Source organism: Callorhinus ursinus, unplaced genomic scaffold (assembly GCF_003265705.2).
Source record: "Callorhinus ursinus isolate GAN/ISIS: 27379988/994484 unplaced genomic scaffold, GSC_fseal_2.0 scaffold16, whole genome shotgun sequence".
NCBI classification, from domain to species: domain Eukaryota; kingdom Metazoa; phylum Chordata; class Mammalia; order Carnivora; family Otariidae; genus Callorhinus; species Callorhinus ursinus.
Window position 1 is genome coordinate 37263383 of NW_027397078.1, and position 13183 is coordinate 37276565.

Below are 13183 nucleotides of genomic sequence, written 5' to 3' on the forward strand. Positions count from 1 at the left end.
TCGAGCCCTTGATCAGGCTCCATGCTCAGGGGGAGTCTGCTTCTCTTCTCTCTCTCTCTCTGCCCTCCCCTCCCCGATTCACGGGCATGCTCTCCCTCTTTAAAATAAATAGATCTTAAAAAAAATATTGGTGGGTTTTCAATGTGGGAGAAAGAAATGTAATATCAAATTGCAGCTAAAGATTCTACAAGTTTGAATTGAAAAAAGTTTTATAATATTTTTTTCCTCTTAAAAAATCATATATCCTAGTTCTGTCCACTAAAATACCTAGATATGAAGACAAAGAATGAGCACCACCAGTGCCTAAATTGTTCATTTCTAAATACCATCTCCACGTCTCGGGCTCACTGAAGGAATGGCATGCTAGTTCAAGGCCTTGGGCCTGAAATGTACATGATGCACCTAGGTCATCTTGTTGAGGCACAGAAAAGCCTCAAAGACTAACGGGGACTGCTAGTGGAGTTTCTTCTTGGAGTGATGAAATGTTCTGTAATCAGGTAAGTGGTGCTGGCTGCAGTTACGTGAATATACTAAAAACCACTCGTACATGTGGTTTTTTTGTGGTATGTGAATTATACTTTACTAAATTGTTATTAAAATGTTAAAGTATTTTTAGTAACAACAATGGGATGGGAACCACCATCATGACTGCTGTGCAGGCCACAGGAATCATGATTGACCGTGAGTCGTTGGAAGTATCCCTCAGGGTGATGGGGATAGAGAATCAGCTAGTAAAGAGTTTCATTAAATGGTGCAGCTTTGGATTCCAGGAGGAGGGATACGGCTAATACCAGCATGTACTGAGCACACTGTCACAATACGGGTTTTCAGTGGGCAAAACCTTGCCAGTATATAATGTAAATCTCAGAGAATCGGAAAATTACAAAAAAAAGATCCACTAAGACATAGAATGGAGCATAAAGAGCATGAAAAAAATGCTGAATGCAAAAAGCAGATTTTTCAAGCAAAACACGTAGTCAGGAATCCAGTGTTTTTACAAAAGTATTCCAGCATCATCCAAACAGGCATGAGCCATAAAAGAGCTCCATGCTCTGGGAAAAGACTTAGAGGTTTTTTTTTTTTTTTCCAAACATACTGGAAAACATGCTGAAAGAGTTGAGATGAAAACAATACCATGTCCATGGACTTCAGCAACTTTCATCAAAATGACGGCAAGCTCTCAGAGGTGGAAAAAGTTCAAACAGGCACGCACATAGATTGCAGGCATGCACATTATCGACAGGCTAATGTCTCAAAATCCTCGAGACTATGATAGCGCCATGATCTTACTGCGTTTAGAATTTGCTTTGCTCCTGGGGCAGCTGGGTGGTTCAGTCAGTTAAGCAGCCCACTCTTGATTTTGGCTCAGGTCATGATCTCGGGCTCCTGGGATCGAGTCCCAGGCTCAGCAGGGAATCTGCTTGAGATTCTCTCCCTCTCCCTGTGCCCCTCCCCCTACTCATGCACGCTCGCTCTCTAAAATAAACAAATCTTAAAAAAAAAAAAAAAGAATTTGCTTTGCTCCTGGAGTGTCTCTGCAGAAAAATTCTTCCCTTTGAAATATTGACATTTTTCTAGTCAGGTTTCTTGAAAAAAAAAAAAAAGGACAATGGTTTCAGTAATGCTTTGCTTTTATTAAAAAGGCTTTTTTTCTAGAGCGCCTGGATGGCTCAGTTGGTTGAGCATCAGATTCTTGGTTTTGGCTCGGGTCATGATCTCAGGGTTGTGGGATCGAGCCCTGCATTGGGCTCTGGGCTCAGTGAGGAGTCTGCTTGAGATTCTCTCCCTCTCCCTCTGCCCCTCCCCCGGCTTGTGTGCTCTCTCTCTAAAATAAATAAACCTTTTTAAAAAATGCTTTTATTTTTCTGGGGCGCCTGCCTGGCTTGGCCAGTAAAGCATGTGACTCTTAATCTTGGGGCCATGAGTTCAAGCCCCACGTTGGGTGCAGATTAAAAAAACGCTTTTTTTCTTAAACTTTAAACATAGGAACCATCACTGAAAAATGTTTAATAAAATGATTCTAAGCAGGGTACATCTGTACTCATTAATATTGTAGGTAGGTTTTTAGCTGGTGAAGTTAATTTGTTTTAAAAAATAACCTGAAAGGGCGCCTGGGTGGCTCAGTTGGTTAAGCGACTGCCTTCGGCTCAGGTCATGATCCTGGAGTCCCTGGATCGAGTCCCGCATCGGGCTCCCTGCTCAGCAGGGAGTCTGCTTCTCCCTCTGACCCTCCCCCCATCTCATGTGCTTTCTCTCTCATTCTCTCTGTCTCTCAAATAAATAAATAAAATCTTTAAAAAAAAATAACCTGAAAATTATGAGAAGGGAGAGTTTCCAGCATGTCCAAAAAACAATAAATCAATTTATAAAAACTGTCATTTATTTTGAAAATGAGACCCATGAATAGGTTTCAAGAGATCTGTGAACAGGTACAAAATTTTGTGTGTATGGGAATTATTCTGTGGAGAATTTCCACAAAGTTAAGAACCACTGGTATTAAAAGTAATGAGACACAAGTAAATAAATATACTTTAATTTCAACATCTAACATTTGATGCATATAGTTGTTAACTTTATTACTGATATGTCCTTCTCTCTGTTCTTTAGGAAAATCATTTTAATATAATGAATTTTATTGATTGAGTTGTTTGAAGTAAATAGGTTATAACTGTCTTGAATAAAGTTTTTTTTTTTAAATTTTAAAATAATCCTGATAGAGACATGTCAAAAGGCCACATGTCCGTGTGGCTCCATTGCCAAAGATGGGACAGTCTGATCATAAAAGGAATGAATGCAGCTGAGTGAAACACTTTGAATATACAGATACCCACAAGTTACTATTAAAAACACTGATGAGCCAATTAGGGAAATCTGAATATGGACTACGTATTTTATTACATTAGGAAATTATTCACTTTTCTTGGTGTAATAATGACAACGTGGTTAAGAAAAAGGAGTCCTTGGGCACCTGAGTGGCTCAGTCATTAAGCGTCTGCGTTCGGCTCGGGTCGTGATCCCGGGGTCCTGGGATCGAGCCCCGCGTCGGGCTCCCTGCTCCGCGGGAAGCCTGCTTCTCCCTCTCCCTCTCCCCCTGCTTGTGCTCCCTCTCTCGCTGTGTCTCTCTCTGTCAAATAAATGAATAAAATCTTTAAAAAAAAAAAACCAAAACATGAAAACAGTCTCATGAGTTCTTGATACTCAAAAAAGAAAAAAGACAAAAATGAAAACTGATACTGAAAACAATTTAAAAAATACATAGGTCAACACCAAGATAATTAATGCATTCTTCCTCCTTCCTCTAGAAATTTAACAATTAAAGGGAAAAAAATGAAGCATTTACCTTGTCTTTTGCGTATGAGCTGCATTTTAGAGAACACAAGTGGCCATACTTGATGAGGGAAAGTTCTTCTTTACAAGAGCATCCCAGCTAAAAAATCTGACAAGAATGTTCACATTAGAAAGTCATCACTTGTAATCCTTAGTGCAATAATTGATTTGCACAAGGACCATCAAAAGGTGGAAGGCTGATGAAATTTACAAGAGGGGTTGAGTTTTCCCCTCTGGATCTAGGCATCCATCTTAGCATCACTAAAGAGGTAAATTACTATATGCCACCTGTTATAATATACTCAGTATTAGTACAGGGCCTTGCCTTTGAAATACTCTTCCACAAAGAGCTGACCTGGAATCTAATCAAGCCTCGAAATGTAACAAGTTTAATGGTAGGACAATCGACCCACTTTCTTCAGCAAAGCAAAACTATTAAGAAGAAAAAAAAAAAGGCGGGGTGCCTGGCTGGTTCAGTAGGTGGAACATGAGACTCTTGATCTTGGGGTTCTGAGTTTGAGCCCCACGTTGGGTGTATAGGTTAAAAATTAAATTTTCAAAAAGAAAAAAAGGCAGAGGGAGTGAGATAAGGGAAATACTTTAAGATTTAAGAGACAGAGCGGGCATGTTGCGTGGAAAAGATAAAATCGTAGAATTATTTTTGAGGCATTTTAAAAATTCTGATATGTATTTGATAACAAGGAGTAATTGTTAAACTTTTTTTAGGTATAATATGGTCATGCAAGGAAATGTCCATTTTTTAGAAAGTAATGTTGAAGTACATAAGGATGAAGGGACATGATAATGTCTGGGGTTTGCTTTAAAATACTTTGGAAAAAAACAGATTAAAAGCAAGGAGCTATAAAGCTAATATGACAGAATCTTGATAACTGTTGCGTGTGATAATGAGTGTGGGGTGATTCCTTCTATTATTCTACTTCTGCATATTTTGGAGAATTTTATATGATAGAGTGATGTTATCACCATACCACAAGAAATAAAGTTGGTTGTTTTTAGCAGAAGTTTAAGAGGAAACGTGAGAATCACAGAAAAATCTCACTTCTACACACTAGGTTTACAGTATTGATTATTTATTCAACAATAATTAAAATACAGATCCAGTAAGACCAAGTGGCAGGTGAGGAAGATTTTTTTTTTTAAACGAAATTTCCTCAATTCAATCAATGAACTGGTGAATCAATGAAACGAAGACACAGAAGGTAAAGGTAAAGGAAGGAAATAGTTGGCCACCTTCTGCCCAAACTACCTTTGCCATGGTCTTGAATCTTTGGAAATAGTTGATAGAACATCCTACTAATACTTCTCATAAACTCTTGGGCAAGCTGGATTCGCAAAGCCAACGCAACCGGGAGTTTTACATCTCTGAAGTTTGAGGATGCACTTGGCTAACCATGGGGAATTTGTAAGAGAGGAAGAGTAACCCACTTAACATCATCATGAAGGCAGCCAGACATGCCACCAGAAAGGCATTGCCAATCTCCTGAGTATTTGGCTTGAAGGGTATAGAGAGAGACGGGGGGAAGGTAATACCCTCCTCATTCATCACGGAGTGGTAATTCCAGACCACAGCGACTGAGATACAGATGCCAGCAGCCAGGTTCAGAATTCCTGACGCAACAGATGGAATGAAGGTGGCATTCTTCCAAAGAACTCCCATGCACGCATTTCTAAGTACAAAGATGAGGGAGGCTCTCCCTAAAAGGCCTAGAATGCTGGCGACCAGCAGGAGATTTTGAGAAACACGAATATCAAGAGGGAGGTAAGTATCACGGTACTTGTAACGGTGGCAAAATGAGGCTCTGTTATAGTTGCTGATGTGGTGGTAAATGCAGACTTTCCACATTCCCACGCACACCAGGCCAGAGGGAAAGAGAGAGGTGTTGTCCAGGTACCACACTCTCCACTCCACGAGGCCCATAGAAGTGGTGGTGAGGATCCATCCGACCGTGGTGATAGCAAAACCTGCCACTTGGCAGTTAGCGCCATTGAACAGAAGCATGGCGGCCGCGCACCCAGGGAACTGCAAACAAACACAGAGCATCGTGAGGGTGGGGCCCTTGGGCTTGGAACAACCCCCCGTGGGTGTGCAGAGCTATATTTGAGAATAGAGACATGGGACGTTCACATTCTGCTGGTGGGAGCGTAGAGCGAGCACACTTTGTGAAGGACCTTTGGCACTATTCATCAAAAGCCTTAAAATGTGCCGACTTTCAAACAGGCAGTTCCAGGGCGCCTGGGTGGCTCAGTCGGTTAAGCGACCGCCTTCGGCTCAGGTCATGATCCCGGAGTCCTGGGATGGAGTCCCGCACCGGGCTCCCTGCTCGGCGGGGAGTCTGCTTCTCCCTCTGACCCTCTTCCGCTCTCGTGCTTTCTATCTCTCATTCTCTCTCTCTCTCAAATAAATAAATAAAATCTTCACACAGGCAGTTCCATTTTGGGGCATTCGTCCAAAGAAATAATTACGATCGGCCACAAATATTTAGTCATAAAGTGGTCATGATGGCACTGTTCGTAATACTGAAAAATGGGACACACGGTCAAGTCCAACAACTGAGCTTGGTTAAATAAGTTATGCTGTAGCCATGCAATGGAGCTATGTGCTAATGTTCAATACACGGCTGGAATCGAGCACAGTGTAGTATTTTGTGTTTGGCTCTGCTTACTTGCATAATGTTTTAAGTTTCATCCACGTCCTGCCACGTATGAATAGTTTGTTCCTTTTCATTGCTGGGTCCTATTCAATTGTAGGGATAGGCCACAGTTTAAGTTTTTGGACATTGGGATCGGTTCCAAGTTTGGGCTATTATGAATAGTGCTGCTTTAAACATTTCTATGTAATATTTTGTATGGGTATACATTCTCATTTCTCTTGTGTAGACACCTAGAGTGGGGCTAGTGGGGCATATGGTTAAGTGTTGCTGAACTTTTTAGAAAGTGCTAAACCATTTCCCCAGTGGCTCCACCATTTTGCATTCCCACCAGCACTGCATGAAGGTTCCAGTTTCTCTCTTTTCCAACAGTTGATATGTTTCACCTTTTTGATTACATCCATTCTAATTACCATTAAAATGTAATGTAACCAAAAGGAAGACGTCCCCAATATATCAAGTACAAACAGTAAGTTACAAAACAGTACATATAATCATGGATATAAGTAGAACTGGAAGTCTGTATGCTAAGTTAGTAAGAGACATTTTTATCTGGGTTGGAGGGATTATGAGTTTTTAAAACTATTTGTATTGTGAAGAATCGCATAGCACACACAATCTAAGTGTACAGCTCAATGAATTATCACAGGGCAAATAACCACATAGACACCACTTGGTTTAAGATATATAACATTATCATTTCCTTATTTGTCTTTATCTTTTTTTCACCTTAGCATGAACCCCCAAGCATCTTGGTTCAATTCTGCCTGTTTTTCAAAACAGGGATCATGCAGTAGGCATTCCTCTGTGACTGGCTTCTTTCACTCAGCACTGTTTATGACCTTGGATTGTGATTTTTTATTTTTTATTTATTTTTATTTATTTATTTATTTTAAAGATTTTATTTGACAGAGAGAGACACAGCGAGAGAGGGAACACAAGCAGGGGGAGTGGGAGAGGGAGAGGCAGGCCTCCCGCAGAGCAGGGAGCCCGATGCGGGGCTGGATCCCAGGACCCAGGGATCACGACCTGAGCCGAAGGCAGACGCTTAACAACTGAGCCACCCAGGCGCCCGGACTGTGATTTCTTAAATGATGTCTGGCTGTTCAAGGCTCTTAAGGTATTTCTGTCATGAGCATGATTTTTTAAATAAAAACAATAACAAAGACTTCATTAAAGTTATGAAGCAATGGAGGATGAATTATAACTGATACATAACTACACTGTAGGAGCTCTTGTTCATTTGCCATAAGACTTAGCAGATATAAAAGTAGAATATTTCATAATGTGGGAAAACATCCGTGATGGGTTGAATTTAAAACACAGATAATAAAACTACAAGTTTGTAGTGTGATCTTATTTATGCCCATCCTAAAGTAAGCTGGAAAAATGCAAGACAAGATGCCTCTATTGGGATTACCAGTGATTTTTTTTTTTTTTTTTTTTTTTTTTTATGTTTTAAGGTAAAAGTCTATTACTTTTTCAATTGGGGAAAATGGGGGTGTACAAGGGGTAAAGTATAGAAATGAATAGATAAGGCAGAAGCAGGCGTGGAAGCCAGTTCATGGAGAGCATCAGGGGGTCTGGACTTTATTATGGGGGCATCCCACGCTGGGACGTATTTATTTACCATTCACGTGTGGTTTGCGTGACATAAAGAGGTGTGTGCTTGTAAGGAAAGCTCTTCGAAATACCTCGCTAAGTGAAAACGCGTGTTGCAAAAGCATGTGTATAGAAATGGCTCCATTGGGGCGCCTGGGTGGTGCAGTCGGTTGAGGGTCCGACTCTTGGTTTTGGCTGGGGCCGTGATCTCAGGGTCGTGAGATCCAGCCCAGCATGAGGTTCCGCGCTCAGTGCACACTGAGTCGGCCTGGATTCTCTCTCCCTCTCCCTCTGCACCCCCTCTCCCCTCTCCGCCCCCACCCTCCTGTGCTCATTCTAAAATAAAGAAATGGCTTCATTTCAGTGAAAGTTAGGGCAAACGTATAATACATGTTTATATATGTATAAACACAATATATATATATATATATATATATATATATATATATACAAACATATAAAACATGTTTGCATGTGAATAGAGAATTTCTGGGTACAGGAAATGGTTAACAGTTGTCACCTCTGGGAAGCAGGACTGGGGTAAGGGCCCTGGAGGTACAACCTTCCCTCCATGCCCAGCATCCTCTCTTCCTCGGTTTTAATTTTTTGCCAGAAACACGTAACGCTCTTAAAAGGTAAACGATTAATCGAGAAGGGGGAGAGAAGCGGGACAGAGACAGGCCCCGCTGCCTCTGAGGGAGGTGAGTGGCGCCAGGCCCTGGGCTGAGCCGGACCTCGGGGAGCAGGGACGGTGGGGAGGGCACGGGAGGGCTTCGTGGGTAGCGGCTCAGCCTCCTGCAGCACTCCCGAGCCCCGGGCTCTGTGCCAGGTCGGCAGTTGCTAAACTTCTTGGTCTCAGGACCAAAAAGGTCTCCACCCTTTGCACTTAGAAGAGGTGGAGGTAGGTGGTTACTGGGTCATGGAGTTTCAGTTTGGGAAGGTGAAAAAAGTTCTGGAGATGGATACTGGAGGGAGGTGATGGTTGCACACAAGAAGCTACTTCATACCACTGACCTGGACCCTTAAAAATGGTTAAAATGCTCAATGATGTTATATATATTTTCCTGCAGTAAGGAAAAAAAACCAAAAAATTTATTGATGACCCCAAAGAGTTTTTGTTTACACAGTTTATATCCACTGATATTTATCATATCAGGAATTAAAAGTGAGAAATTTAAAATTACTTATTACTTCATGTAATAAACATTATGTATTAACAAGGATTTTTACGAAAAGTGACTATATTTTCCAAACAGAATTTAGAGGATATTGCTTTTAGCAATCTGCAAGTTGTGTGTAAATTACACAGTAAATTCTAAGAATGGAAGGGAAGGAGCAAACTATCAGCAGAAGCATGGTTCAGGATCAAGCTGGAGACAACGCAAACACCCACCTACAGAAGGGACAAAGGAACTGTGGGTTATTCGTACGATGGAACACTATCCACCCCGCACAAACGGTTACGACAGCATTTGTGGCGATTGTCGTTAAGTACTTACTGACCTACGCCCTCCAGCTGGGCATAAACAGTGTGTCACTTACTCACAATTCACTTAGTAGAAGGCCGGTACCCAATGGGCATGTGAAGTTTGTTGAGTGGGCCAAATGCGTCCCTGGAGGCCTCCTCCAGAACTCCTTCTCAAACCTGAATTCATCTGTAAGATGGAGACCCAGCCCAGCACTGATGGCCTTGTTGAGTCAGAAACTCCCAACAGAACCCCCCCGAGTCTCTGTAACCCATGCCATGTGGTCAAGAGGAACACGACCACATTCTCGCTCTCATGTGAATGTTAAATGCTCCATGACCTAATGGGAAGAGTGGAGACAAGCTCCATGACCTAATGGGAACAGTGGAGACACCGACCCGTTTGTCTTTGGCTCCAGAGGAGATCCGCTTCTCGCCGCCGCTCTGGGGTTACCTGCCGCAGACACTTGCTGTCCCCTTTGCCATCAGGCAGCCGGCCCCTTCTCTCCTGAGGGGCCACTTCCAACCCAACATTGGACGAGACCACCAGGACTTTGAAGGGTGCTGTTGCGACAGTCTGGATCTCGTCTCATCCAAGTCCTCTGGCCCGACTCACGTACCACTGACAAACCTACACAGGCACTTACGCCAACATTTTAAAACCTTTAAAGAAAATTCTGGAACATTGGGGCCATTGTCACACGGGAGCTGGGTAGAAAGGACAGCCATTTTATGGCTTGTCTACTGTTTGCTAAAAGGAAGGGCCCCCTAAGAGAATTATAAAAGCAACGTTGTACCCCTTAGGAGTTCTTCCCTACCCGCCCCTTCCCGCCCCCGGGCCCCTGGTTCTCCGTGTTTACAGATTTGCCTCTTATGGGTAGCTCCTATAAACAGAGTCCTACCATTTGTGGCCTTTGTGTCTGGCTTCTTCTAAGCATCATGTTTTGCGGGTTCATCCATAGATGTAGTGGTACTTCCTTCCTTTTCATGGCCCAGTAATATTCCACTGTATACATCTACCACTGTTTCTTGAGCAGGTGATGGGCACTTGGGTTGTTTTCCCTTTGGGGCTATTATGAATGATGCTGCTATGAACACTGATGTGTGTCTGTATGGATATGTTTTCACTTCTCTTGGGTATGTACCTAGGAGTGGAATTGCTGGGTCACAAGGTAACTCTCTGTCTAACATCGTGAGGGACCACCAAGTTGTTTCCTTAAGTGGCCGCACCGTTTGGTAATCCTACCAGCAATGTTTTAGGGCTCGAATTTCTCCCCCTCCTTGTAACCCTTGTTATTGCTTGCCTGTTCGGGTTTGAGGACTATGTATATGGAATCACTATGTGAGCTCAGTGTAAAGGACCCTTAGGAACAAGGGGCACTTAGAGACTGAGCCTAATTGTAGTTTTCTGGTTATTTTCTGGCCTCAGGAAGTTTAAAACACAAATATTCTTACCAGACTCCGGCTTATAACCTGAACGTAATTTCCATCCTTCGAATTTAACAGAGCTTTGCGAACTCTGAAATGCTTTCTCCGAGATGGGAAACCTTTCAATGGGGTGTTCTAGTAGGTGCTAGTTTTCATTAACACTTGCAATGTATACCTCACACTTTGCCTGAGTTCTGACGGGTCTTTGGTTCAGATTGGAAAGTCTCCACTTCTAAGGGGCGGAACGATGGCATGTCGCAGGGACAGATTATCTTTTTTTCCCCTAGCCAAGGAGACCAAATGTGAGGGCTACACATGTTGGGTAACTGGAGAATACGAAAGAGAAAAGGGGGAGCAAATGGTGAGGACACAGGCAGTTTCAGAAGAGGTGGGCTTTGTGGAGTAGGAAAGGTGGACTTTAAACGGGGCAATGAAATACCAATAAAATAAAGAGCAATAACCTAAAAAAACCCCAGTGAGGCTGTCCCACGATGATGTTACTATGGTGTCACAGCACAGAGGTGCGGAATGGAGAGAGCTGAAGAGGTTCTACGTGGGATTAGGTGGCCCTCTGTGCTGGTCAGCCACTTACACTTTCCTTAGTCTTCATTGGTGGGTGACGCTGATGCGGTACCACTCGAATCCACGTCAGAAGAGACCAGGAATGGGCATCCAAATGGGAAAGCAAGGAACAGCAAATTAATCTTTGAGAGTGAGTGAAGCAAACACTTGGGTGGTCAATGAGTCAAGACACAATGAAGGAGGGCAGGAGACACAACAAAAACTCAAAAAACTAAGTGTGGAATTACCCCATGATCCAGCAATCCCAGCTCTTGGTATATACCCAACGGAAGAGAAAGCAGATACCTGCCCCTCCCCACCCCCACCACGTTCGTAGTAGCACCCTCCACAATAGCCAAGAGGTGGAAACCCAAATGTCTATCCATGGATAGACAAAATGGGGTCTCTCCACACAAGGGAGGATTTCTCAGCCTTAAAGAGGAAGGACATTCTGACACTTGTTCCAACACGGATGGACCTTGAAGACATTGTAGTGAAATAAGCCAAGAGACCCAAGAGACAAATAGTGGGATTCCGCTTCTGTGCAGCGCCTAGAGCAGAGTCCTAGACACAGAAAGTAGGGCAGGGGTTGCCAGGGGCTGGGGGGACACAAATGTGGCCAGTGGCGGTCAACGGGGACAGGGCTTCCGTTTGGGAAGAGGCCAACGCCCCGGACATGGGCGGTGGCGGCGGCCGAACAACATTATGCATGTCCACTGAACTGTACACTTAAAGGTGTGGTAAAATGATCAATTTTGTGTTCTACTTTACCACAGTCAGACACACACAACAAAGCGGGGCCATACCTCCACTAAGGAGTGACGCAGTCTCCGCGGGGAGGAGCGTCTGGGGGAGGAGGGCGGCCGGCCACCGAGCCGGACGCACAGAAGCCCACGCAGCTCCTCCTCTAAGGACACCCTCCTTGCTCCTCCACGGCTGCTCCTTGGCAGGGCACCCGGGAGGCCTCGGCCACCGCACCAGCCAGCCGCTCGCCTCCAAGGCCGTCTCCTCAGGCTTCCGCTGTCCCCACATGCTGCCACCCGTTGTCCTCACCTTCCAAGTTCTCGGTTGCTAGGTCCCAGGGGCGCCCGGGGGGGGGGGGGGGGGGCGGGGCTCAGTCGGTTAGATGGCTGACTCCTGATTTCAGCTCGGGTCTTGGTCTCCGGGCCTTAGTCTGAGGGTCGTGAGTTTGGGCCTGCGTTTGGCTCCACATGGGGCCCACTTAAAAAAAAGGGTAAGATAAAACAAAAATAAAAATAAAATAAAACAAACAAATCCCTTGGTTGCTAGGTCCTAAACGCCGGGACACCATCCGTTCTTTCGTTGATCAGCGCACCTCCGTTTCTTTTCTTCATCACATATCCTATCAGGGTTTTTTTGGGGGGGGGGTGGGGGTGGGTGAGGTTTACTAATGGGTCATCAGAGTCCACTTCTAAGGCACATCTGAGTCAGACCTGTCTCCTACTCACTTCCTCTCTCGTCCCCCCAGACCCGGCATCTAACCCACATCATCAGACAGGCGTTAGCAGAAATGGCACCCACCAGGGCGAGACTGAGCCGTGAAAGACCACAGGCAGCTAACACACTAGGGAAGATACCCTTAGTTCGTCGGAAAGGGCCTCCTTCTAGCTAGGCTTGCATTACAGGCTTGTTGACACATCATACACATGGGGAAGACAGTACGGAATATGCGCAGTAATTCCTAATCTGTGAGAAATTGACCTAAGACTGGGAATAGCTTCAAATGGGGCTTTTGTAGACATGAGACTGCCAGAAAGTCACGTAATGTCAGCTAAGCGGCACTTAGGACTAGATTTTAGAGAGAAGCCAAAATTCTACCTGAATTGCTTAGTGTTTCCACCATAAGGAATTTATCCCAAGAAAACGAGCAGAGATATGTACAAAGATGTAACTGAAACACACACCCAATGAGCTATATAACCGAGGTTGTAACTGGGCACAGGGAGGAAAAAACCCCATTTAGAGAATATGTTTGGTGAACCACTTTATATCCTCATAGTGTGATACGACACAGCAATTCAACACTATGTTGGTGAATAGTTAAGGGAAAAGTTCCCAGCTTTATTTTTTTTAAAGATTTTATTTGTTTATTTGAGAGAGAGAGAGAGAG

At 43.9% G+C, this 13183-nt stretch overlaps 1 protein-coding gene across 4 annotated transcripts; it reads right to left on the reverse strand.

Annotated features, from left to right (window-relative positions):
• Positions 1-4410: 4410 nt before the first annotated feature.
• Positions 4411-12099, reverse strand: CLDN34 (claudin 34). 4 transcript variants are annotated; one of them, XM_073902136.1, is made up of 3 exons: positions 11861-12099; positions 11084-11165; positions 4430-5368 (listed from the first exon to the last, which is right to left on the reverse strand). In XM_073902136.1, exons 1-3 carry the CDS (start codon positions 12082-12084, stop codon positions 4703-4705), a joined length of 972 nt encoding a protein of 323 aa, XP_073758237.1. In that variant the 5' UTR covers positions 12085-12099; the 3' UTR covers positions 4430-4702. The 4 variants fall into 4 exon arrangements, with proteins under 4 accessions (XP_073758235.1, XP_073758236.1, XP_073758237.1 ...); XM_025857550.2 differs by having other exon boundaries at positions 4431-5368; positions 11084-11127; positions 11859-12084; XM_073902134.1 differs by lacking the exon at positions 11861-12099 and having other exon boundaries at positions 4411-5368; positions 10953-11414.
• Between the last annotated feature and the right edge of the window lie 1084 nt (positions 12100-13183).